The sequence below is a fragment of the Tauraco erythrolophus genome, chromosome 8, assembly GCF_009769465.1.
Source record: "Tauraco erythrolophus isolate bTauEry1 chromosome 8, bTauEry1.pri, whole genome shotgun sequence".
NCBI classification, from domain to species: domain Eukaryota; kingdom Metazoa; phylum Chordata; class Aves; order Musophagiformes; family Musophagidae; genus Tauraco; species Tauraco erythrolophus.
The window spans coordinates 36,670,229-36,697,329 of record NC_141472.1 but is presented as its reverse complement, the minus strand read 5'-3'; the positions used below and the strand labels follow the sequence as shown (position 1 = coordinate 36,697,329).

The window sequence follows — 27,101 nt, the reverse complement described above, 5'->3', positions numbered from 1 at the left end:
CAAAAGGATAATCCAGAAGTTGCTTAAGTTTCAGGCAAATCCTTGGACGCCTCTAATGCATTTAATGAAGAACAATATTCAACTGATAAAAATGTCTTTTGACCGCAAAAGAAATCCTCTCTTGTCATGAAGTCTCAGTGCCTGAGAAAACAACTTATCACTGTCAGTGTTAATTCCTTTCATCAAGCCATTGATAGAAGTTGAGAAGAAACATTTAGCAATCATCTTACCACTGATATAGCAGTTGAATCGTTCATTTACACATGATCAGATAAAGGAAAAATGTTTGGTTTATCTTCCCCATCACCACCCAGTAAAGCTGTAGAATACCTAGAAGTCTCTACGTGTGAGGTTGCTGTCCTTAAGAGCCATCAAACAAAACTAGTTATCACCAAATCCATTTCCGACCTGAATCTGTTCCTATTTCAAATCTGCATGCTCAAAAATGTTTTGTTTTGATACAAGTTGTGATAAGGTATTAGATTTTTCATTAATCCCCTATACATGACAACAGTACAAGTATGCATGCGTTTATTTGTACATCGGTAACAAAGCCGTTTTCTAAAGCCCTGTGTGCATGTGGAAGCTGAGAGGTAGGTGTTAAATCTGTAGGTGCTGACTGTATTGCTTTAGTAAGTGTGCTTCCTGGGCTGGAGCTTTGAAATGGGACTTCAGTGCAGCAGGCAACTTAACAACATGCTCATTTGATATATCCAGCCAGCTTGGATGTTATTCCAAAGGACTAGGTTCCCAATCGCTAAAACAGTGATGAAGTAACAATACTAAAATAAACTGCTTGTCTCTAGCAATATCAGGATCCAAACTTGTTCATAAAAAACAAAAAAAAAAAACCAAAACCAAAAAAACCTTCAAAACCTAGTGCCATAAGGGGCCTGGAAGATATGGGAGAGACCCTCACAACCTCCTTATCTATCATGGTCTCACTGTCCTCAGAATGCTTCACATAGGAAGCATGTGTGAAAGTGCACAAACAGAACTGAGCTTGGCTGGGTAAAAAGCAGTTACATTTATTTTTTCACTCACCTAAATGCCTCTGTCAGTTCCTCAAAATTTATGCCATTTCATGCCTCCATCTGATATCCTCAAAGCATTTACATTTTAATGCAATTATCAAACACTGTTCTTCCCCTTTGTACTTCAAAATCTTCATTTTCTGATCCTTCAACACCATTGAAATGACCCGTGTCTGTGCTTTATTTACTGTTCTGAACCGGAGTAGCTAAAATGAGGCATCTGTGAGGGGAAATACTGTTTAGTAACCAGTGGGAATTGCAGGAACAACTGAAGGTCTTGTGTGTAGAAATATAGCCCTAGAAGCACGTAGGTTGGAAGTCCTCCTGCTCTGGGACTTCATCAGTTGAGTTTTGAGTATCTTCAAGGATATTCTTCTAAATCCATCCACGACCAATGCTCCATTTCTTTGGGAGGCTTTACAAAACATATGGCAGCCCTGAGTTCTTACGCTGCAATATTCATGTTACTGAAGATTTGGGGTGGTCATGCTGTTGAGTGGCCTTCAGGGCGGTGTGGAGCAGCATTCTGCATTTACCATCCCAGGACTTGCTCATCAGAAACAGCTCACTCTGGTACATGAAGCTGATTGATTATCCTCTCCTTCTGCTGAGTTGCTCTGCATCTTTTCAGTGGAATTTTAGTAGCGCGTGTTTTTCACACAGGTGAGAAGGTGAACAGGCTACTCTGCAGAATCCAGAGAGCTGCAAGAGGAAAAGCATTATGTGGGTTTAGGCCACTAGAAATGGGATGAATAGTGTCTGCTGTACTGTGTTCTTGACTCTCGTTTGGCATTTGGATATTTCTGCAGGGATTAATTTTGAAATGATGGTTGGAAGGAGCCTGTGATAATAGAGTGAAACTTTCTGTGTATTTTTCTAGTTGTTATTTATGTTCCTTGAAGATGATGGATAACCTTGCCAATGTGAATAATAAGAAACTAACATCCCTTAGTGTCTTCTAATTTATGTCAGCTTACCTTCTTCACAGTCTGGCAAAGACAAATCATTTCTTTGTACTTTAAAAGATAGTTACACATAGCACTTGTCTAATTGCCAATTCCTCTGCAGCACTGCTGCAGCCTACTGTCTAGCTTGTCTTCATTCTGTGGAGAGAATTAATATTTTGGATCAACACCTCCTTATTAGCCACAATGATTTGCTGTTAATTTCCTTCTTTGTCATTACATTTCTTCACCCAGAAATACCAAATTTTATCACTAGAATGAGAAGAAGCATACCTCTTTATACGTTATAAATAGGATACAGTCTAATTATTATTCAAGATACTGAGAATCTGCTGGTCTCATTCAGGCTGAAAGTGTCAATTAAACAGGATGGCCAGGTTCTTCACCTCTGAAGTTAATGCTGCTATGTTGAGTTACACTACAATCTGGCCCAATCTATATTCTTTTTTATCTGTCAAATCAGGACTGTGCCTTGTTATCATACTACAGGATAGTACATGTCAGTATTCTCTGTAACAGTATGAGTCCTTCCTTTTGAAACTTTTCTGCTTCACATGTTTTTTGCTTCTGGCTAGGACCATCTGTAGATGTGTGTATGAAGCTTCAGTCATGCATTTCCTATTAACTCTAATTCATATACCTGAAGCACAACTGAGCAAACCAAAAAGCATTTTGAATTAGTATGTTTTGAGTTATTTTAAACATGTGTTTCAACTGTGCTCACATAGACATTGCGCTCCTTTTCTAAAATAACATCAAGTAGAATTTTTACAAAAAACACATTTTCACCTGAATTATCAATTATATTTGAGCTGTATCGGCATATACCTTACCAAATTCTCACTCTGAGGATAGAATGCCTATTCCTGATTTTGTTGTTAGCTTTGCCACTTTTAATTGAGTTTGAGGAGCTTTGATTAATGTCTTCAGTCAGAGACCTGAATTGTTGACATTTGATTATGCAATTAGCCATCGTAGCATATCATATAGAAACAGGCTCTTAAAAAAAAAAATCACTATAGTAAAGAAATAATACCTGTACAATTAGTGCATTGTTTTTAATAGGAGGTGAACTTGAGAATTTCTCAGTGTTTGGACAATCCCGTGAGGAAAAGAAAAAGAAATCAACTAATACATTTATAGTGAATAATTTGCTTACTTCCTATCTTTAACATGCAAAGAGGTCCAGTATGTTGTTTCAAAATGGTCATTCTAATGATGTTTTTGAAACACCGTGTAGCATTGCATACTTTTTTTTTTTTTGCAAAAACAAACTTCCTAAAAAAAACCTCAGTTCTTCTGGCTTTAAATCATTATGGTTTCTCACCAGCTCCTACGTCCATGCAGTTAGTTTCACAGTGATTCAGCTGGTTTGGAGGAGCTGAACTTGAGTGCTAAAATGAAAAGAATATAGTTCACCTAAAAGTTACTCAAAGCTCTCTGTGCTCACTCTGTTAATGAGTTTTCACTTCATTAATTAAGAAATAAAATGAGTCTATTTCAGGTGTGCATGTGTATTTGTAACTGCTTATTGGTAGTACCCTTAAGTAAAGCCATCTGCAGGGCAGAACTAAAAATAAATTATTTAAAGCTTCATTTAATATTCATGTGGCTTTAATTTCAGTCTTTTTTTGGACTAATAAACAAAAAGCAGTGATGTTACTAAAATAAATATATTATATTCTCCTGTGCATTTGCAAAACCCAGAGCCTCCTGTGCACTTATAAACTGGTCTGTGTTTACCAGAGACAGCATTTATGCTTAAAGCACTATCACTAGTCCTATCTGTTGGGAATAGAAAATCAAAGAAAGTGTCTCAATGTGTGTGAAACCAAACTCCAATTTATGAGAGAGCTGCTTAAAAGCAGGTAAATCAGTGGTTCTGTCCTATTATCCTTAAGTGTTTCAAATGCACCAGTCAGTGAACAGAAACCCCCAAAGCAACAGCCAAATACCAGCTGCCAATGATCCCTTGGGCACTGTGCACAGCCCGTGTATCCGGGATGCTAAGTGTGACCTCTTTTTTGTAACTGCAGTCTAAAGCAGTTATTCCCAAACTGAAGTTAAACCAGTTACCTCTAATAATAATAGCAAAAATAACAACCTTAATGCTTCTTGCAAGTATTTCACAGCTTGCTATTAATTCCTCAACAACCTCCAAAAAAGCTGGAATAAAGATATTTCTACACAAGCATTATTCATTCAAGTGATTACAGGTTGGTTGTATACTGGTTGCCAAACTCCTAGGTTCTTCGTCCTCATGATATCACTGTCTAATGGGGAGGTGTGATTAGCTCTATGTTTTAATATGAAGAACTGAGGCATAGAGAGAAAGATAGGCCTGTGGTTACATGGAAAATATAGCCAGCATCTGGGTAAATAATAAACCATCCTTTCTTGAGCTTTGCTACTTGTAGGTAAAACGTCTGAGAGTGGTATATGTCTGTTCTTTTAGAGAATGGCAAATGAAGGGAAGCATTCATTCATGCCTTGAATGAGAAAAACACCATAAGATATTCCTTAGACAGTGTGCAATTGTTAGCTCCCAACCTTTACGTTTCAGGGTACTAAGGGAAACAGAAGGCTATTCTTTCTCAGTGAAAAAGCCTGGAAAAGCCACATTTCTGCATTGTGGCAGATCTGTTGCTTACCTTGGATTCACACTTTGCATCAGATGTGAGAACTTCTCTTTCTTCTCAGCTGTTACTCATCTGTAAGGATTTCTTAAAGATAGTTGCAGATCTGTAAGGCTCATTGGCAGGTGCAGAGGTAAAACCAACGGGAGATATACAGCCAAAAAAGAAGAGAAACAGCTCCCCAAAATATTTCTAGGCTGGCCTCATTGACAGCCAGGCTACAGCTGGACTGCATTTAATTACTTTTTACACAGAGCTTAACGTCACTCTTCACGTGAATTGTAAGTCTTAGTATTTCTTTTCTAGTAGGACTAAAATTCTATCTATTTCTAATATTCTGTCTCCTGAGAACAGTGAGTAGATTTTTAGAAAGAAAGTATAACAGCATAATACAGAGAGATCATTCCAGATGTCATCTGTTGTAGACATTTGTATTTACTAGGCACTGAGAGATGTGGAGTAGAACATTTCAAGAATTACCCAAGTTATTTTTCTAACTCATTGAAGGTTTTCTTTGTAACCCTGTTCTGAGTAGCTTGCCACTATTCTTTCTAAGCATGCAAGGAAGGGATCTAAATGCCTGGAGGAGGATGGGAAGCACTTATTGCCCCCCCCCCAAAAAAATATCCATAGATAACTGCCAAATTGAAATACAAGATTATTAGTACTCACTAGTAATTAAAACTAATCTTTTGACTTACTGGTAGAATTGTGAGGCTGGAATTCAAGTGAGACAGCAATTACCTGTCTCAACTCAGAAAATACATTTCAAAGATGGAATTGTGGTCATGGAAAACTGAAGACAACTGTGTCAACTGTTGGACAAATGATATATTGAAGTGAGTGAGTTTTGCAAAAAAAAGCTTGACTAGGAAGAAGCAATAGAAAGAAAACTGAAAAAGTCGGTAGTCTTTGTTTATTGTTTGTCATTATTATTATTATTATTATTATTATAAATAAGCATAAATTGTAATCTCAGATTCAAGCAACCAGGAATGAAGTTCACTTGTAGATCCATCATTTGAAAATACACTGCGCAGTCCTCCTTCCATTTGCCCTTCCTTAGTGTACATTAGAAATAATTCAGTTTCACCTGTGCAGTACCCATGGGAGTATCAGGGCTGTAAAAACTTAGGTCTTTTCTAGTTTTACCTGTGATAGCCTTCGGGGTTTTTTAGTTTTGCATACTGGTTATACTTCAGATCTAGATAGAAAACAATAAATGCCTTCATCTTTGACTAATTGGATCAAATTATGGTGTAAACCCAGAAGGAATACCCTACTTAAAATTGACATTGATTTGGCAGAAATAAATACATTCATTTTTTTTGTGGTTGCTTTAGCATTGCAGATGAAGAGAAGGATGTGCAAATAAAGAGATCTGTTTTGCCATCTGTAGTTTAAGTTCTTCCTGCCAATGCCACATGTAGCTTAAAGATGTTTATTAACTGATAAAGTAATTTCACAGAGACCTATTTACATTTGAAATATTCTGGAAAAAAAAAGAAAAAGTATTAATAATTTGGCATGTTTCAAAATATTAGAAAAATGATGCTTCCTTTGTGTTTCAGAAGAAAACAACTACATGTTCTCTAGTTCCCTGTGTCAGCTTAGTAGAAAGTCTTGAACTTTCTAATGCAAAGAAAGGTAATTTGTTAGAATTTGTCTATTCTGTTACTGATGGGAATTATGCCCTTTCATTTTTGTGTCCTCGATACTCCCTGCAGAAAGCCCATTCAGTCTTATCTATCCCTCAGAACCTTCTTTCAAGGCTCAAGTGAGTCTGTACTTTTGAAAACAGCTTGCTGGAAATTTCTCAGTGAAACTATTCTTGATACAGGGCTATTTTTGACTGATATTTTTTTTCCTGAAAATGCCTACTTTCTGTGGAAAATTCTGGTGGTTGCTCAAAGGTTTCAGCTGAAATTTGTGTCAATCATGTGCAGTTTTGAAGGCCAAAACTTGAAAATTTATGTGAGTGAGATCTCAAACCAGCTGTAGTGGTGAGCACAGGGGAGAATTCCACATTTTTCGTGAGGTGGGATGCTTCTTTGAAAGAAAATATGTCCCTGTGCTACTAGCATTTTACATAGAAAGCCTGTTTTAAGCAGAACTGTGATCTTTTTGGTCTAAAATACAGTTATTCTCTTTATTGCTGTTTATTTTTAATGTTAAGATAGACTGGCCATCACAGTTAAGCAGCGTACACACTTCTGTAACTTTGCCACCTCCAAATAGAAACTGTCCGTTTGTGTCAGTCATTTCAAGTGTAGAGATAATGTCTGTTTGCAGTAATTGCAACTGGTATCCATCAGTGTGTTTCTTTAGTAACATCGTGGTTCCATCTGACGGGGAATGGCTGAGGTTATTGAGCTGCTTCTGGAAACCCTGGCCCCCTCAAGCAGCACTGAGAGATGGCTGTCTTCTGTCAGTCCTGGCACAAGTTGGTACAGAGGCAAAACTGTACTTCAAACACATTAGGGCCTATAATTATTTCCTCTTAGGACCTGTGAGTCCTTCCCTGTATGCCCTGAGGAAACATTTTGAAACACTCTCCAGTTACTCAGCTAAAAGTTTGTTTACAATAATATGTGGCATTATATCCCCCTTAGTAAAAGTATCTTTTCAGATTATCGAAGAAATGTGTATCAGAAGCTGTATTTAAAAGCTGTGTCATCACCTTATGTCTTTCTATTGTATGTAATTCATGAAATCTCTTGGATACGTGCTAGGACTCAACGTAGGTTTACAGAAGTTTAACTATAGAAAGACTAACATGTACCTAATCTGAAAGTGGGACAGATTTTGCTCCATTGCTTATTTTGAGTAATATCCTATTTTGCAACCATCAGTGTAGAATTTAGCCTGAGGGAGGCTACACTCAACGTTTTTTAGTTTCTTTTTTCCTCAAAATTAATTTTCCTTTCACATGTTGTATAAAGACAAGAACAGAGAAGGGTGCTATATAATAGTATAAAACAGCATGGTACTTGGTCAGACTGAGAGCTCCTCTCACTCCCAGAGTGACCAACACCAATCCCTCCAAAGGAACACAAAAGCAAGGTCAGCAGTCAGCTTCCCTGGGTATTCTCTCCCGGTTTTCAATGATTTGTACCAAGGGTAGTTTCTGAGCGAGAGGTGATGTGTTTGTGGTGTCTTTGTGGCAAATGTTTCAGAAGAAATTAAAAATGTTGAAAAATAATTAGGCTTTATGATCTGTTGCTGGTATTTAAGTTGCATTTTTAAATGGGATCAGGAGAATGCCCTAAAAGACTATAATGAATTCTAGGTTGTTAATTCTTGTCAATGGGCTATGTTTACTTCTAACTCTTTAATTTTGCGTTTCAGAGGAAGATGCAAAAAAAAAAACCACAGAAGAAGCTGCTATTGTAATTTTCTCCAGTGATGATCTCATTTTTAGAATTCCTGATACCTACCAGCCTGAATGTCCCTTGTCCATACCCCCAGAATGAGGCATAATTTTCAAAGATCCTTTTTATTCCATCCAGTTTGGGTGCTGACTCCATGTTGAAGAGGTGTTGGTGGTCTACTGATACCAGAAAACTCTGGTAAAACACGAGTACTGTTGGAACATGCCAAAGCCTGTCCAACTGTAAAAATAACGATGGTGTCTAGCTGATGTAGGACAGGAACTGCATGATCACCTTGCCTGTGAAAATATTAAACCTGAAAATTATTGAGGAGTAGGGAGTTCAAAACACTTTCTATGCAGTGTTAGTTCCTTTTGCTTGGTGACTGAGAAGCTTCTCAACATTAAAGGTCTTACTCAGATTGGCCACAAAGGTCTTACAAGACCCTGTCATCAAAAGATTCCCATGCAGTAATGAGTTTCTTGATGTCCAAGAAATTTCTCTGAATCCTTCCTTATATCTGTCTTCAGTTTTGAGAAATGTTCCTCTACAGTAGGACTTCCAGGGACTTTGTTTTCTGCCCAGGCTCAAATCCACATGATGGGAGGGAGGGGAAGGAGCTATTTCAATATTTCAGAGTTTTGCTTCTAGTTCAGTGTAGTGGCAGATGGTGTGTCTGTCTGTGTCCACTATAAAAACTAATGCCATTGCATGAGCTTCTTTCTTCCCTGGCAGGGAAAGAGGAAAAAAAAAAAAAAAAACAAAAAACAGAATCGGGCAAGGAATTTGGCTTGTATGCCAGGAAATATTCACAAGCAAAAGCAATTAAGCCCATATATAACTCTTTTCAGACTTTAATGTTTTGCGGAATCATTTTTCATCTATTGAGTAGTACTGCTGCAGCATCAGAGATGTAACTTTTACATATTTTCATTATGTAGTCTTGTGCAGCTCTCGCTGCTAACAGTCATTTGAAGTGTCAGTGCAACTGATGAAATCAGATGGGCCATGAACGGTTTGGTTTGAAAGCTGTCACTGAGATGTATAACATATTTTTTGATTTCGCAGTTGCTTCATGAAAGTTTAAAAACAACACAGGATAATGTATATTCGTTCATTCAGTAATACAAATTCTTGGGAGAGATACTTTTTTATTTGTGTAATATAGCTTTAGGGGTCAATTAGTTACTTTTATTAATGAGAAATTAACATCCATGGAGAATTTTGTGGTGTACTCTGTGGATTTAGGACTAGGTTTTTGAGGATTGCTCAACATAGTTGAGTCACAGGATTTTGCAAAATCTGTCTTTAAATGTCGCAATGGGAGCTGTTGAGCTTTGAGCACTTTGAAAGCTAGGCCCTTTTGTAGTTGTTTAGAAGTAAAAATTAGTGAGCTGCTTTAAAAATCTGTTTTCCACATGGTATATTTCCTTTATCATGGATAAAGTCTCTGTGAAGAGACTATAATCTATTAAAACTATTTTGCTTTTTAATTAAATGTGACACTGCTGGTGTGCTCCTCCATCACTCTCAATTATTTTGGGAACAGCAGGAGACTGTATTTTCTTGGAAGTATGGCCCTCAGTATTCATTTCTCTTGATTTTATGCCATTGCTTTCATAGTCCATTCCTAAAGATAAACAGGGTAACAGCGGGCAAGACAAATTCTTATGTCATTTTAAGAAACATGACCTTAGAAGATCAAGTAGCGTTCATCTTCCAGTGAGCAGAAGACTTAGCTTTGCTGCTTGGTATGCATTTTGAGTCTACTTAATTTTCTTGTAATAATTAGGAGGGACTGACTTTTTAGTTTCTTAGAGAGTCCTCAAAAAGGAAACAACTCTACAAAATCATTCAGAGTCCCCGTGGAACTGAGTTGCAAAATCAAGTCCAACATTAACCATACAGGCAGTAGAACGAGACTCTTCAGATTTTTGTTTTCAGGATATCCTTTTCTATGGTGCTTCCAGTTTACCGTGTGTCTCTGCTGAAAAGCTATACCTCTCCAGCATAACCAGTGTTGCACAAATTACTTTCTTGTGGTCAAGAGGAAACTAATGGAAGTCCTTTCTTATTCTGTATCTTCCTTTATTTACTAACTCTGCCACTGGTAGTCATTAGCTGAAGCATTGCCTGTCCATGAGCTAATGCACTGTTTAAGCTTGATTATCTACAGAGTAAATGGCAAGGACAGACACTTAGCGTTTTAACTTACTTTTCTGCACTCTGTTGTGCCTTGAGAGGACAAGAGAGTTCACCCACTTCTAGCTAGGTGTTTTACTACTCAAAAACAAAACAAAAAATAACTTAGGGGAAGGATGACTAGAATAACAGGGTTCAATAGCTGAGATACCTCCCTTTGATGCAGCAGAACCAAATATAACTCTCTTCTTTTTCACGTTTCCTGGATAGCCTTCAGCAACAAAAATGTGATGGAAAACATAGTTGCCAGCTAGCCATGACTTCCACACCTTATCTCCTTTTACCTACGGAAAGGATTAATTGGGATGCAGTGTTTGTGTGAGAGAAATCAGAGTCACTTGTTGCCCTTTTAAAAGATGGTGCGTGGTTGATTTTGCTGTTGCAGCTCGGCTAAGCCCTGTGAGGTTAATGTGCTCAGTATGACTTTCAATCTTTCTTTGATCCTGAGTGACAAGGATAAGGTAGTGGGGACCATGTAGATATAGACTGCTCCTCTTTTGACAGGAACCAGGAAACATAGATAGAGATTTAATTTATCTTTAAGTAATTTCTTACTTGCTATCAAATAAGGCCCATTGAGATTAAGATATTAACAGAAAATGACCATGTTAATGTTCTTACTTCAAAACAAACAGGCAAAGCCCATAGAGAAGAAATATTTCTGAATTTCTGAGAGTATTAGAAGCACTGCAGAGGAAAAAAACATGAAAATGACTTGATAGAGGGCTGCTAACTACAACAGACTTAAATAACAAATGGGCATATCATAAAAAAAAATCAATACTCAGGAACACAGAAAGTAGAGATGGAAAAGATATATTGGGTCATGTTCTGCATCTCCTGCTCGAGTACAATTGTTCAGTGCAGTATATCTTTTATCCAGTGTAGCCTTAAATTGTTCAAAGCAAAGGAAATTTCTCTACTTCCTTTGGGACTGTCTGCCACAGACTGAAGATCTCACTGTCAGGGGACATTTCCAGACATTTAACCTAAATTACACTCATTTTCCAACCATTACTGCTGAAGTTCCCTCCTTGATGTTTATACCTCTCAGAAGGACCTTGGCATCATAGTCCCTTCAATATTGTTTGCTCATTATACAAATAAAAGGCAAGTGTGTGGAAATTGATGGAAAATAACAGGGCAGGGTGATGCTGTTGCATCCTAGCTGCTAGAATAGCAATGTGCACGTGTCTACACTTGCACCTTTCTCTGTTCCGTGATTAGTAGAGCGCTTTTCCAGTAGGATGAATTAGCTGGAGGGTTGTGTGTGACCGTTCTGCTTCCAAAGCAAGTACGTAAGGTATCCTTGTCTGGCATTGTGTTGGAAAGTGTACACTTAATCCAAAACGGCATGCGCAGAACCAGGGTGTAACAAGGTAAACAAAGGCATGACTGTTGCTATCCAAGTTTTTCAGGACGCTCTGAGAGATGGCTATCTCTATGAAATTCTATAGATCTTAATTTCGTGTAAGAATAAATGATACGTTTTGATTCGCACCTTCTCGTAAGAGACACAATGAAGAAAGCAAAGGTACGGAGAGGCCAGCCTTTTGTGGAGTGTGAGTTTATGGAGGAAGAAATACATTACGCTACTCAATCCCTCACATTGGTACACTCCAGACGTTCCGTGGGCCTTCAAACTAAATAATTTAAAAATTCCAGCTGTAATCACTTTCTAGGACATGCCCTTCTTGTTCATTACCACATCATAACTCTGAAGCAGGCTGATTTCAATGTTTCGGCATCTGTTAGTTAGTTTAATTGCACCTCAAAATGGTATTTCATTGTGTTCAGTTAGATGTATTGTGTCAAAAGCATACAAATGACAGCTAACAGCATACTCACAAAATGCAAAATGTTTTTCTTTCCTTGAAACCTTCCCTTGAAGATGCCCTTTTTTCCCGTAGACCCTTTCACTGTCTTTAAATACCAGCAACACCTTTAGCTCCACCCTATCACACAATTTTCCTGTATCTTAGAGTCTTGCTGCCAGATGAGGACGCTGGACAGCGGGATTGGAACCTTCCCCCTCCCTGACTCAGGGAACCGATCTACAGGGCGACACGTTTCTAAGCAAGAGTCAACCTTGGAAACAGAAGTCCTTGCACCGTGTGAGCAAGTTCTTGTTTCAGCTCCTTCAGTAAAAGCCAAAACTCTTGAGCGAGAAGTGCCTTCAACAGCTAAGAGCCAGGAGTCTGTGGAAAGCATAATTAGTCACTCAACATCTGATCCGGCCATGACTGCCAAAGGTATACGACCTTTTCAAAGTCGCCTTCCAAAACCGGCTTCCTCAGGTAAAATGTCAATTACCCTGAAATTCGCATTATTTCTGCCCTGACGTCTGTTTTGATTAGCAGAAGTCCTATAATAATGACAATTGATAACAGAAATGTTAAATGCAGAGCAGAAAATACTCTTTTTGTGAATGCATAAGTTTAACAAGTTTGTGACCTGAGCCGTATGGAAATTTTGTTACACATAATGCTTATCAGAGGAAGAAAAATGTGTTAAGTACTTAAATCCTTTTCTCAAGAAACAGTACTTGAAGAAAAAACGTATGCCAGCCTTGGAATTTGATTTGAATAAGAATGCAGATGTTCAGCAATATTCATGATCAGACTTTGTGGCAAAGTACAAAGCATAGCAATGTTGTGACATAGAAAAGATATAAAGACTTGCTTTTGAAACCGGATTTAGACCAAAGACTCATTTGGCCTCAATGCATAAATTGTGCCTCAATGAATATATGGCCTTGACCTCAAACAGGCTCTCATTACTTTACTACATTACACATACATTTTTGTATGCGAACACAAAATACCTTACTTTCACTAATCAGCTACATATGTGTTTAAAAACAACAACAAAAAAACCTGACAGAGGAATAAAAGGACTAGCAATCTAGCAAAGCACCAACAAATAACTTTGTTATTAGTAAATAGTTCCATTGAACACTGTCTGTCCATTTATATACATTTTTGAAGGGTTTTGAGTTGTTAATATGTATATGTCAATAACATAAGAAACTATTACATGTAGCATTTTTAATGGAATTTTTCGTAGTTGGTATGGTAGATATGGTACAAAAAACAGTAAAAGTAATTAGTTTAATGGAGAAGAGTATTGTTTTACTGTGACCAAATGCAATGTCATGTATTTACTGGGGTTATGGTTGTTAGCACTTTGTCAGAGTATTTATTGCTCCTATAAAAGTTGTGTTTAACCTTCATAAATCTGTATCACTTTATGAAAGAGATTCCATGTAATTAGCATGTAAGGTTAAATATCAAGTTAAAGCTTAGTTTAAGGCTGTCAAATATGTGTTGTGCTAATGAGCTGACATATATTGAGCCTAGGAGGAAAGAAGCCTCTTTTATATGTTCATAAGATACATAACAGAAGAATTCTAATTAAACATCTTAGAACTTAGTTGATTTAGCGATATTCCCAGTGCAGTATTGTAATGGTATAATAGACTGCAAACACACATCATATGCTTCGTTGCAGACTCCCTTGCTCATTTCAAATCAAAGCTAAATAAAAGATACTTTAATACTTAGTGTTTTTTAAATAAATGTACTGTTAATTAATGGTACAGCTAAGAAGAATTTGGAAGAGAAATCTTAGTTGCAGATTATATGCTACATGCTTGAATAGCCACATGTGTGACCTCAATTCAGCAGTGTGCTATAGAGTTGAGTCCATGATTAAACACTGTCATTATAACAAATTGAACAGAAACCGCAGGCATTGAATTGCTTCATAAGAAGTCAGTAGCAGTAAGATTGTTCTGATCTTAATGCTAATATTTGCTGCGCCAACCTTGTAAGGTTTGTCTCTTAATTAAATTGTCGTGAAGACATGTTTTAAAAAAAGTAGTATACATCAGATGGTGGGGTCAACTCATTCCTCACTAGAGTATTTTCATTTAATTCTTCTCTCCCTCACTCTCTCATCCAAATTACAATTATCACATTATTTCGTACGCACCATCTATCTCATTTGATATTCCGATTTTGCGTAGTGCAAATATAGCAAATAAAAAGGCTAGTTGATTGAGAATTTCTTCTAGAAAGGTACTTCTAATTATATTTATGTTAACAGACTGTTCTCTCTCTGAGAACATAAAATAGCAAAACAGATCCTACAATGCCTAGAAGTAGTTATTGAATGTTTTTTTCTTATTTGAAAGAGTATATATTTTTAAACTAATAGAGGGATTTAAACCCATGCCTTCCTCTTCTCTTGTTAACTGGAAAAGGATTTGGATCAAATTCTGCCATTGTAGTTGCTAGAATTATTCAAGTAAGTTAGTAAGTTGTTCCTTTGAGTAGTGAGATGTTATTTGACATAATGAAAGTATCATGACTTGCCCTCAGTTTTTACTGAATTATAATTGAAATACCATCATGAAGATGCTGATGAGACCTACAATTTAAATAATGTCTCCCTTAATTCAGGAATAATTAACCTTGCAAAGCAAAGTGAACAAGAACCAAGCTCTGTGACCTTTGCCTCATTAGAGCATACTGAAGAAACTGTGGAAAATAGAAAAGTTCTTCCAGAGTGGACCACTAAGAAAACTATTAAAACAAAGGTATAAATTATGAAATGTCATCTATTAATTGAGATATGTGTTGTGGTGTAAAGAATCAGAAATTGTGAATGCTTTCAATATAGTGAAAAAAGTAACTAGCAATCTAACAGCTACATTTACTTTCTTGCCCTTCGTTTTCAATCTCATTATTTATTAACAATAATAATACAGCACCCAAAGGTACTTTGTCCACATGGTTTATAAACATGTTTTAATTAAAAACCTCACAGGCATTGTATAAACAAGGAAATGGAGACCTTTTACCCTGTTTTCGTCTTCAAGAAACTCAATCTTGTTTGTTTGCTTTCCATGAGATTCGGATCGCTTTTTCCCCCAGGCCTAGGTTTCCTTGTCTCCATGGCTGTGTAGCATGAGCACTTGAGCAGATGTTCTGTTAAAGTACTGTGAAAGGGAAGATACTCTTCTTACGTGTTTCTGTGTGGTGTTGTTAATCCCTGCAATGATCTGTCTGTCCCTCAGTCTTTTCATGGAAACTGCAGAAAGAGCAAACAGGAAAATGCATATACCTGTGTAAAAGCTACTGCGTATGGCTGTCAAGTTGCACATCTTCAGGAATGCCAGGCTGTCAAACCCCACAAGAAGTACAGGGTCAGCAGGTTAGCAAAGAGGAAAAAAAACTTTATAGAGAAAGTGAGCGTTAAGCAGAGAAAATGTCAGACTGCTAGCTAATAAGCCTTACATTACAAGAGGCTAAGAACGTTTTGTTGCATGACTTTTTTGCTTGTCTGCGTTATACATACATTTACTGACTAGGGTGCCTCATATTTTTGTATGGCCCATGGTCTGGATATTTAGAACAGAAACAGTGATAAAATTACTTGTCTTTTATATCATTGACAAACTGATGGTGAATCCTCTGTAGTGCAATAGTGTTGATTTCCAGGTAACAACCACATCAGTACGGTCTTCACCTTGAGCCAGTTGTGACTGACCACCTCCAGTCCCAAAAGCATCTTAACACGATATGTGCGTTACTGCTCATTAGTCTGCTTAGAAGTCAGAATGTCAGTGTGGGTGTAGCTGGCATGTGCATGTGTCTAAGTGGCTTCGGGACTACAGCTGACTTGCACTCTCCCAGTTCTACAGTTAATGTTGGGCATACCTGGCTACATGCAGGTATCCTCAGGTCTGGTTCCCTCTCCGCAAGTATATGTTTGTATCAGATAGATGTCCTTCTGCATCAGTTAAAAATTGCAACGTGGATGGGAAGATGGGGAAATTCATACCACTCTTTAAAAAACAGAATTAAAAACTCTTTTGAGACACCGGTAGGCAATTGGGGTTAGGATAGTAGGTGACATTTGTACCTGTAGATGCCGTTAACTGAGCACTATCAGGCTTAGCTTGCCCTTACCTGTTTTGTGAGTTTTGTTGTTCTGAGCTGATGCTCCTGAAAAGTTTAAGCCTTCAGGCCTTCCATGATTAGAAGCTGTCCAGAACTGTCTGCATTCCTCTTTACTCTCAGAAGAAAATCCTTAATGTTGCTACCTGAAGAGAAAAGGGATAGGAATCAGCAGGGAATTAAGGGCTTTTCAGTACTGTAATGTAAATGCCAGGACAAGGCACTTGAATACAGGAAGAATTTAGGATTTACTGGTATAAAAGGCATGAGTATTGTCTACCAGCCATTCTAATTGCCTCTAGAACTGCTTGCAGTAAGCCATTTGTTGTGTGATAATTTTACAAGTTACACTGTATTAAACATACTTCAGAAGTTCAAAAATGGAACTTGGTGGCTGAAATCATCTGAAAATGTTAGTAGATTTGAAAACAATGTTACTGTGGAAAAAAATGGTAAAATCTGTACTGTGTCTGCCAGACTAACTCAGGAGTCTTACCAGGACAAGAATGTGTAATTTCCCCCATGTCAGACTGATGATGACTTACTTGAAGGAGAAGTGGTTAGTTAAACTGGTAATGCAGACTTTTTACCAGTTGAACTATCCATTTATACTGATGATGAATACAAAATGTCCCACTCCTAATACCATCTTTGGCATTGTTTTGATATATATGCATCATCTGAATGATTGCAATATCCTTGTTTGTGCAGGACAGAGCTCTGAGAGTGTGTACGTATTCTGCAAGCAGCAGTGACACTGAGCCGGAGCCAGAGTATGAAACAAATTATTTTAGAACTGCAGAGGGGACTTTAGTAGAGTTAACAAAGAACAACAAACAAGGTAATTGAAAATTTTTACATAAAAATGTATATCCACTCTGACTCAGCAGCAGATAGTGGTTTTCATTGAACTTTCTGTCTAATTTTCACTTTCTAACCCCAGGTCTTACTTCAGTCTAATTTTCCATTAGCTTTTTATTACTTTTCGCTTTTTATTCTATGTGTGTATCTTTTTTTCCTCTCTTCCACAGTTTTTGCTAGCAGGAGCTTAACTTGCAGGTTTTTATGCATAAATCCCTGCAGTGTAAGTAAAAAGGAGTCTTCTGGTACATTATCACAAAATTTAAAAGGTGACTATAAAGATAGCTTCCCTTTTCTTCTTTTTAATTATATTAGCCAGTTGAAATAACCCAATGATCAAGGCCATAGTTTTCCAAAATCTATGTCAAAGTGATGTCGGTTATGGTACCATAATGAAGCCTCTCTCACTGTCCTCTGTTTATATATTGCCATTTTCAGTATCAAACCTTTTTGTGAGAACTGATGGCAATTTGGAATTTACTGAATTCAGTAGATAAAAGCACATTAAATTAAGTTCTTGAGATAACAGTTTTCCTTGTGTTTAATAACCCAAGAAATTGCTGTCTTGTCTTGACCACCAGCTTGCCCATGCTGGAAGCCACCTTTCAGTGCAGATGTGTGCCCTCTGAGAGGGAGAGGAGAGTGTGGCTCGTATCCTTGCCTACACAGCCGATGGCTTCCCTGCAGGAGATAAATTCTGGCAAGTGCAAAGGCCAGTGCAAGTTCTCAGCACCACTGGAGCCCTGAGAGCTTAGGCAGTACTTCAGTGATTCATAGGATTTGTGCTGACCCTCTGCACAGCAGTGAGCTTGACCTAGCAGAGATTAGCACCTACAGTAGATACTGCAGTGATGAATGCATTAAAAATGCCATGGACAGCTAGATACTGTCGACAGACATACCATGTTCTTTAGTGTCTGCTGGGAGTAGGACTTAAACATTTGGCATTTTCAGAGCTAATCCATTTTTTGTGATTCCACCAGAGAGAGAGCAAAGTAAGAAGCTAGGACCATTTATTTACATTACTCCTGTAACTTTCTATTTTTAATCTGTATGAAATGTTGCAAGTCATTTAACTCAGCCCATACATATTGCTTTTTTTACAGATTTTGCTTTTTACATGTCATGTTCTAATACAAGAAAGATGTGTTTTGTTAAAGAGGTAGATAAGTGGTTTTTTTTCTGAATTGATCACAATTTGCAAAAAAAGGATTTTATCGTGTGTAAGCAGTTGCATTAAATGGCAGCAGATTCCAAGTTTAATGATGCCTAAGCATGGCTTGAAGTCACCATTTCACATAGGCATATACACAAAATTAATTATTTGCTATCTTTTGGGCTAGTAGCAGAACTAAAATTCATAATTGTGATTGAGACAAATAGAAAAGAAAATTACAAAGCATTATTGCAAAAGTATTTCTGCTATGGTCATTCCTTATGATCAGGATTTCTGTTCCATGCTCTATAAATGCAGTTCTCACATGGTATTAATAACAAGACTTTACTCCATTCTGTGTTCAAAGATCTTAGCTTCTTTATGCACACAAGTTATATAACCTCAAAACATCCTCATGAGGCTGTGGCAGGGGCTGCAGCACACCAATACATGGACAATATTTTTATATTTATAGATCATTACATTTATTAGATGAGTCCCCGAAACATTAATGAACTTTCACTGGTTGCACAGTTAAAACGTTGGAGTTATTTTCATTTTCCATTTATGAGCAGGGAACCGAAAGACTGAGAGACTGACTGCCCAATTTGAAGGCTATTAAAAGTCAATGTTGACCTTCATGGATTTAGTGGGCTTTGGATGAGACTTCTAGTACATTGCCCAATGTTATGGAGAAGATCAGTGGAATGGCAGGAAATAAGCCAAATATTCCAGGTTCTTCCGTTTCAACCATGAAAATGTTTTGATAACAATTTTATGAAGGTTTTATCCTGATGTGATTCTGTCGGATGCACTGAAGGCAGAGGCTCATCTAATGCTACAGGTTTTAAAGTAGATTTGGAGTTTATATAACAGGAAGTGTAAGGAAAGAAGCTAATGATCATGTAAGCCTCTGTCTCCTGTGCATTTTCATGAAGCTGCAGAAAATTTCTTTGGTTTTGTTTTGATCTTCGGAATCAGTTTTCAGCATTGGACTTAGGAATAAAACCTCATTTTCCAGCTGTTCTTGTATTGCAGTAGGATCTATAACAAATGGATAGGACCTGTTTCTTACCTTACTAGTGTATTTTTAATACTGTGGTATTCATTAGCTAAAAATGTAGTGAAAAAGAAAGAACTGTCAGATATAGTCCGACTGAAAGACCTGCTAAGGTAACTTAGGGCATCCACCATGTAAAGCTATTAAGAGAGAAGAACGAAAAGTGGTAGCAAATAAATAAGTGGAACAATCCTCCCAAATTAACCATCTTGTCTGTAATTAAAAAGGAAGGAAATTAATTCTGGCTTTCTCATACCATCTCCTTCACCTTGAATATTAAGTATGAACAATCCCCTGTATATGCATTGATTGGAGAGTTAGGAGCTATTATTTTAATGCTTTTATTACATTGAATTCCAGATACCTTAAAACATTTGAAATACATTTTAAAATTGTAAAATTACATTACAATGTATGTAGACTGCCTTTCATCAATTAAATAATGCCATAATGATTCTATTTTCAACACCTCTTACAGCTGAGCAGGAAAAACAAAATCAGAGGAGGTCATTTCTGGGGAATCCGATGTCAATCTTGGACTTATACCAACACAGTCTCTATGGCCATTTTGGAGAGGATGGACCTGAACAATTAACACATTACAGTTTAATTGAGCAGCTGAGTGGAGCTTCCAGTAAAGACAGCAAAGGCAAGGAGAGCCCAAGTGTGAGTTACTGTGACTTTTATATTACTTCTCATTTTCTTCATGATTATTTTTATTTGCTTCTTGCTTTTTCCTCAGTGTGTTGATTGATTACAAAAACAAGGCAGACTTGAAAAAAGCAGCATGAGCTGCAAAAGAGCAAAGATCTAAATAGTTTTAGAAAAGAATGTTACATTCCGATGCTCACTTGTCATAGAATTAGACTTCCAAAATTGACAAGTAGAGACAGGCTAGCACTAGCACTCTACCATAAGAGAGGAGTTGAAATTTAAGGCTAGCAAGAAAACACAGAATTTATCATTTAAGGCTGCTCCTTCACATATAGTTAGGTAATATGTATAGCTCAATATGTAGTAAATGACTTAACCATCTGAATTTGTATTCCTGAAAATTCAAAGGAAACTATGCTATGGAAGTCAGCTATCTTCTGGTCTCTCTTGAAATAACTCCTGGTGTTAATAAGTCCTGATCTGATTGATGGATCTTGATGCGAAACTGAAACAAATTTCTTTTCTCTGCTTACTTCATGTGAATTCACTTGCTATTCTGTCTCTAACAATGTTGAATCTGACATCATGCAGTCTCAACAACCCTGAAAGGCAACTTCTCAGCCTGCTCTTTTCCTCCTCTTTTTCATGCCTTCTCCTCTCATCCTCACACTTCTTTCTCACTTTTTCTCTCCTTTGCTCTAACAAGCCTATTTGAAAATAGAGCCACTCAGCCATCATCCACTGTAATCATTTTGCCTCCATGTTCAGTCTCTTTCCCCAGCTCTTCTTCTTTTTAAATACAAGCTCTTTTGTTTCTGTGTGTAGCACTCAGCACATTTTGAATATGTTACGGTATAAACAAAGGTGGTGGCAGAAAATAAAGCTGTTTGTAGCGTACCGGTGTAGTTCATAAGTGAAAAGGAATTTTTATCGCTTCTCAGACCCCAGTTCTCAGTTTCAGAAAGTCAGTGGGCATTGAAACTTCAGAGGTGATTTACTCTAACCAAAGTTAAAGTCTTATAGCTTCCAGGAATCTGGGCCAAATTTGCAGAAGGAATGTGTGGAACAAACTGGCAATGCCCCTGTTTGTTTCAACTCTGCTGGCATGAAAGCGTCGCTTAACTGAATATTAAATTGACTCACCAACTTCAAAAGAAAAATATCGCAATGTATCTGCCTCATTTCCCAGTCAACCAAACTTAACTAGTGACCAGAATATGATTCAATTTGAATATATTTGGGATGTATTAGAAAGAACAATTTTAAACAATCTGGCTTCATGGTTGGGAAGAAGAAAAGGAAAAAAATAAAAGAGTAGCAGAGGAGTATTACAAAGGATAGGTGAAGGAAAATAATTTGAGCATCCACTTAATTCCTCAGCTTGAACATCTACAAATTCATACTTAATTATGCAGATGAGATGAATTATATATGTATATATGTATGTCTCTATATAAAAATATCTGAAAATCAGTTCTGCCTTCTGAAGGCCAAGGTCTCTTACTATTAACAAATCAATTAAATTTGGTTCCACTATAGAAAAATGGCTCAGAGTTGCACCTACTTTTCATTCATTCTTCTGCATTTCTTGTATATGACATCTCTGCAACATGCCAAATCAGTATCAAAACTTGAACAAAACTCAGTGAAATAGCCTTAGGATCCTTGTAAAAATCCATCATTAAACTAGAAGGCAACAGGTATAACTCAGCACTAGCATTTTTCATGCATTATGTTCGGAGGCTTTTGAGATTACTTTTTGTGGATCTGAAATAGCTCTCAAAACAGCATTGCCTCTTAGTGAACATTGAAAGCTCAATAAAGCACTAGAGATTTGCCTATTAGTATTAAACTTTTCAGAATGACAAATAAGAAGCAGTAACTATGAAAAGCAGGTTGCCCTGAACTCCTTGTTTGAACCAGCATGGCAAATTTTTCTGAGCTGTAATTTGTCCAACCCAAGAAGATCCACAGTCTGTTTAAATTGGAATTGTGTGATCTGGAACATTGCCTACAAAAATAGAGGGACACCAGAAACTGAGGCACTTATGGCCAACAGCTCTGAAAAACAAAAACAAAACAAAACAAAACAAAAAAAACACAAAAAAGAAAAAAAAAAAACAACACAAAAAACCCACAGATAAATTCTGAGGGGGGAGGAAATGCAGTTTCCATGCAGAATATGTGGTATTTTGAAAAAGGAAATGCTACATGCTTTGAATTTCATTCACAAATAGTGTGTGTGAAGCCTTTAAAAAAAAAATAAAACAAGTGTCGTGATGGATAGAATGAGTTTACACTGCTTGTCAAAAGAGCAGTGTGCTGTATCAGTCCCTCAGCCCAATTAAATTGGACTGTACAGCACCAGTACGATAGTGGTTTCAGACTGGGTTCTCTAATGAGACATTCTGGCAGGAAGCTCTGTTAACCCAGACTTACTGTCATTTGAATTGTCTCCTTCTCACTGAACATATTCACCAGCATTACCCCCAAAGTATGTGCACAACAAGTTTTATCAGCAAAATAAGATTGCACAGAAGGAGTTTCAGAAGGGAAACAACCAATGGGCAATTAATGTGATAAAGGGACGCTGAATGGACAGTTTGAGGAATCAAAAAGGGCTTTCACACATTGAAAGGAGAAATACTTATTGTTCTGGTTTCTTATCTGCCAAGTTTTACACGGCATCCTGGCTAAATTCTCTTGGCACTAAGACCGATTTTATGTTGCATTTATTTTGACCTGGGAAACGTATTCTGAAATAATGTCATCCTTTTGTACACTGCAGAATTTTGGACAAGAAAAACAAATCGCAGCTTCAAAGAAGGAATAAGATGCATTGAATCATGAACACAAAACTTTCACTTAAATTAACAGCCATGATGTGTTTTCCTCATGTAGGATTTTCAAAACAAAAAGCAGTAACTTTTACATTTATCAAATGAATTCATTTTAATTGAACAGTAACTTCTCTCATTTAATAAAACATATGCAGCACCTGATCCAAAGTCCACTGCAGTCAGCCCATGGGAGACACCTATTCAGTGAAACTTCAGTGAGGCCTCCAATAAACAGCTGTTCCTCTTCCTTATAGCAGTAACTGGTGATGCCTTGAGCAGTTTGCTGACGTCAGGATTGCTACCATATTCTTGCAATGAAAAAAATATTTCACATTTCAATTAATTTACTATTTAGGCTTCAAAAGCTCAGTGATTTTTTTTTAATAAAAATTCAGAAAACAAGAGAAATTTTCCTCACCTGGGCCCATTGTTTATTATTTGATGATCAAACAAGACTGACACAAGACTTTTTATTTTCTTCTTTGTTCCCTTGGAGAAGTAACTGAGTTGGTCAAAGATTTTATTACTTAATCACCCTGAATCGTGAAAAAAATCACAGAATCATAGAATCATAGAATGGTTGGGGTTGGAAGGGACCTCAAAGATCATCTAGTTCCAACCCCCCTGCCATGGGCAGGGAAACCCTCCACTACACCAGGTTGCCCAAAGCCTCATCCAACCTGGCCTTGAACACTTCCAGGGATGGGGAATCTAGAACTTCTCTGGGCAACCTGTTCCAGTACCTCACCACCCTCTGAGTGAAAAATTTCTTCCTTATTTCTAATCTAAATCTCCCCTCTTTCAGTTTAAAGCCATTTCCCCTTGTCCTATCACTACATGCCCTTGTAAAATGTTTTCTTCCCTGTCTTTAACCAACCATAACATACTTTTTTTCTGTAATACAGCCCTTCTTGCTTTCTTTTGTCCCTGTGTGTTACTGAATTTGAGTCACCATTGAGGCTTGCTAGTATTTCAAGGCGTGACTTGAGCACTTAAAAATATCCTTTATGGAAGGGGTCAGTACCCATCACACGTTCCTAAATCCTCTTGTTTTCCCTCAGTTGTGATGACATACATTAGAAACCTGACATTTCTGGCACAGTTACAATGTTAACTACATCAGCAATTTGACTAGGGGGCTCATTTAATGAGAGGCTCGTATGTGCAATGTGAAATTATAGTCTTACTCCACACGGCAGAGTTTATATGTGTTGTACAGATGATTCATGAAGGAGATCAAATGCTCAAATCACTGTGTCATGCAATTCAAGTAGATATTAGAGCTTGCTGGCAAATACAGAAAAAGGAAAATTTAGAGAAGTTGCTGCTGTTTTGGCTGCACTTACAAATGGGACTGATGTGGCGGCATTCCCAGATAAACTCAAGGTTTTTTACAGCTGAGTAAGCTGATTGGGAGTTAGTGCGATATGATTGACTCATTGTGCTCACAAGCCTTCTAATGCATCGTATTAACAGAGGGCAATATCCACAAAAGCACTGGAAACAAGAATAAGAAAGTCTGGTAATTGCGCAACTCTTCCCATCCTCCAGAATCCCAGAGCATTAAGCTGATACTACTGAGGATATTCCAGCATTCCTCAATTACAGCAGTAGTTATAGCAGCCTAGACAACTCTGCAGGCTACGCTAACCAAGAGTAAGCAGAAAACAAAGGCAGGCATGAGCTGCTTCTGCTTGCGTCTCGTCTCCTACAGAGATCAGTAAGTCTGAGCTAGAGTATGAATGGGCAGCACACCGGGTGCTTTGCGCTGTCCACCTCTTTAGGCAGCTCTTGGAGAACGTGCCAGCAAAGTTTATGCACCTGATTTGGGTTCTCTGAGTCTCTCTTCTGAAAGAGAGAAGCTCTTAGGCTCTTAAATGGACTCCCTCTTAAAAGAGACTCCCCGTGTTTAAATGTCTGAAGTGGTTCCATGGAGACCATGTGCACTCTGCTTCCACAGAGAACTATTTTTTTTTCACATTATCAGATATGCCTAGGGAGAGATTCTACTTACAACATGTGAAAAAGCCTAAGATAATTATTTGGGTCCAATTAGCAGTTGGGAAGAGCTGCATCCCAGTAGTTTAAAGTGGGAAGGAGGTATTGACCTGTGGAACTACTTGCTTCCTTGCCTTGACCAGAGAAAGGGAGCCTATGCAGCTAGCTTATATTGAGTACCAAATTTTCAACCCAAAGTTAGCAAGGTGAACATTGCCCCAAGCTTTCCTCTGTGAGAAACTAGTAAAAAGCAGGTATTGTAGCATTTGTATTTTGGAGAGTGAAACTGCATCTCAGTGCACCCTCAAGTGAGCACTACATAATTACCTTGCTTATACTTTCATAATAACAAGAGCTCCTGCAGCTGAGGCAGCACTGGGTGATATTCAGCTAGTTTCTTGGTCTCAGGATCTCAGTTTCACTGTCTGTAAACTTGGGAGAGCGATACCTATCTCATGTTACAACCAGAAAGAAAACATCGAATGCTCTTGATGACGTAGGTCTTAGCTTATTTTGTACAATGTGTGTGTTACTGCATGTATAGAATTTGAAGGAACTCTTTCAAAATATTAGAAAGTAATAGAAGATAGAAGGGATCCCTTGTCAATAAGAGAAGGTATCTACATGGGCTGGATCGAATCCAGGAATTAGTTAGTTGTGGATTTCCGTGTGCTGATTGTATAATTCAGTTTACTGTGTATCAAGCACAGAAACCTCGCCTCTTCTTTGCTGTTTTCCTTGCCAGGCTTAAGAGAAAGGAAGATGATGAGGTGAGGAGGCAATCAGTTTTATTTCCTTTCCTAGCCCTGATGAACCTAAGATGTTAAGGAAGATGCTGCCATTGTACAGTTTGTAGATGGGGAATAAGTGCAAACTCATTCACTCGTCTTTTGTGTTTTAAGAGCAATGCTTTTCTTTCATGTAAGGAACTAGTATATCAAATCAGTGCCAATGTTTAGGGAGGCCGTCTATTAATGTAAACATTCCGTGATGCCAGCCTAGAACCAGACGTTCTAATTCAGTCAGGATCAGCTATCCTTTCATCCTCACTGTCACAAAAACTGAAGATAACATTTACTGTATTTATGCTTTCGTATTAGATCTTCAAAACTCACATCATGTTAGTACAGGATATATATACAGAAGATCCAGCAACAGTTTTATAAAGGACAGCGTTACAAAGGGAAAGTAAACTACCAAACTACCCAGCAGACTTGTATGTCCATCTAGGACTCAGCACCTCTGTTTTAAAAGCAGATTGAACTACCTCACCCAAAGAAAGGGAGCATGTTCTGAGCACCGCACTCAAATTGACCCAAGCCAGAAGTCTCACGGTGGTGTAAAGCCACGCAGACATACCCGCTCAGCTCTGAGCGCAGTCCAGTCGTGGCAGCCCTGAAGTGGCCCAGCTGAAGCTGGGCTGCCCCCGACCTCGCTTGCCTCGTGCCTGCTTGCTCGGAGCTGCCCTGGACCCCTGCCTCCAGCGCTGGTGCTGCTGGCCAAGGTCGCGTCCGTCTGCCGCCGCCGCAGGGAGGGCACTGAGAGCGCTCGCACGTGGCCTTACTGGGCATGGGCTGCGTTGCTGGAATAGCCACTCTCTGCACCACTGCCCCTCCCTGTTCCCTAAACATGGTATGTGTGGGGGTCTTTGAGCTACATGTTTCCATTTGTCAAAATTGTCTCGATAGGTTTACCCGCTGACAGGCTTGGAGCTGCGAGACTTCCTTTCTATTTAGTCAAAGGTTTTTGGTTCTCGGATGAATGATGCAATACTTGTGCCGTCAAAGCAAAGATTGTCTGAGTAATTACCCGAGTTGATGTAAGATCTATTGTCAGGGGAATTTTATAGGAGTATTTGACAACGTAAGTGACAAAAAACCACAGGAGCATGATCTGATAAGAAAACAGATTTTACCATACCACCCATGGGAGTAGTACAGAATTAAAAATATTTTTTCTAGCCTCAAGTCTGATTGAACTCATGTGGGGAAATGTGAAATTGCAAATAGGCTAGGATGTCTTCAGACATCAACAAATCCCATGTGTCTCTGCTTGTTTTTTTCCCCTCCATAGGGCAAGTTCACATTCTGAGATCTGCTACCAAGCCTTATATTCCTAATCAAGTCTTATTGTTTCTAGTATCTTGCCATCAAAGTTGCCTCCAAAAAGTAAAGTGAAGAGACAGCAAAACAAGCAATTTGAAGACTGCTAGGCAGTCTCCTGGGACCAAAGTCTCACTTGACGTGTATCACTTAAAAGAAATGTTGTGTAGTATGGAAGAACATTCTTACAGTTAGCCTGAGGAACTAGCTTGGCAACAATAAAAAGCTGCAGTTATAGAGAGACTCATTTCTCTCCCTG

The 27,101-nt window shown here is 38.0% G+C and overlaps 1 protein-coding gene across 2 annotated transcripts in view; it reads left to right on the top strand.

Annotated features, from left to right (window-relative positions):
• NCKAP5 (NCK associated protein 5) overlaps positions 1–27,101 on the top strand; it is a 374,281-nt gene that overhangs the window by 327,272 nt on the left and 19,908 nt on the right. For both annotated transcript variants that reach the window (XM_086615799.1, XM_086615797.1), the window contains exons 15-18: positions 12,191–12,505; positions 14,672–14,808; positions 16,883–17,012; positions 19,727–19,914. In XM_086615799.1, coding sequence (XP_086471925.1) covers positions 12,191–12,505; positions 14,672–14,808; positions 16,883–17,012; positions 19,727–19,914 — 770 coding nt within the window. The remainder of the gene's footprint in view (positions 1–12,190; positions 12,506–14,671; positions 14,809–16,882; positions 17,013–19,726; positions 19,915–27,101) is intronic.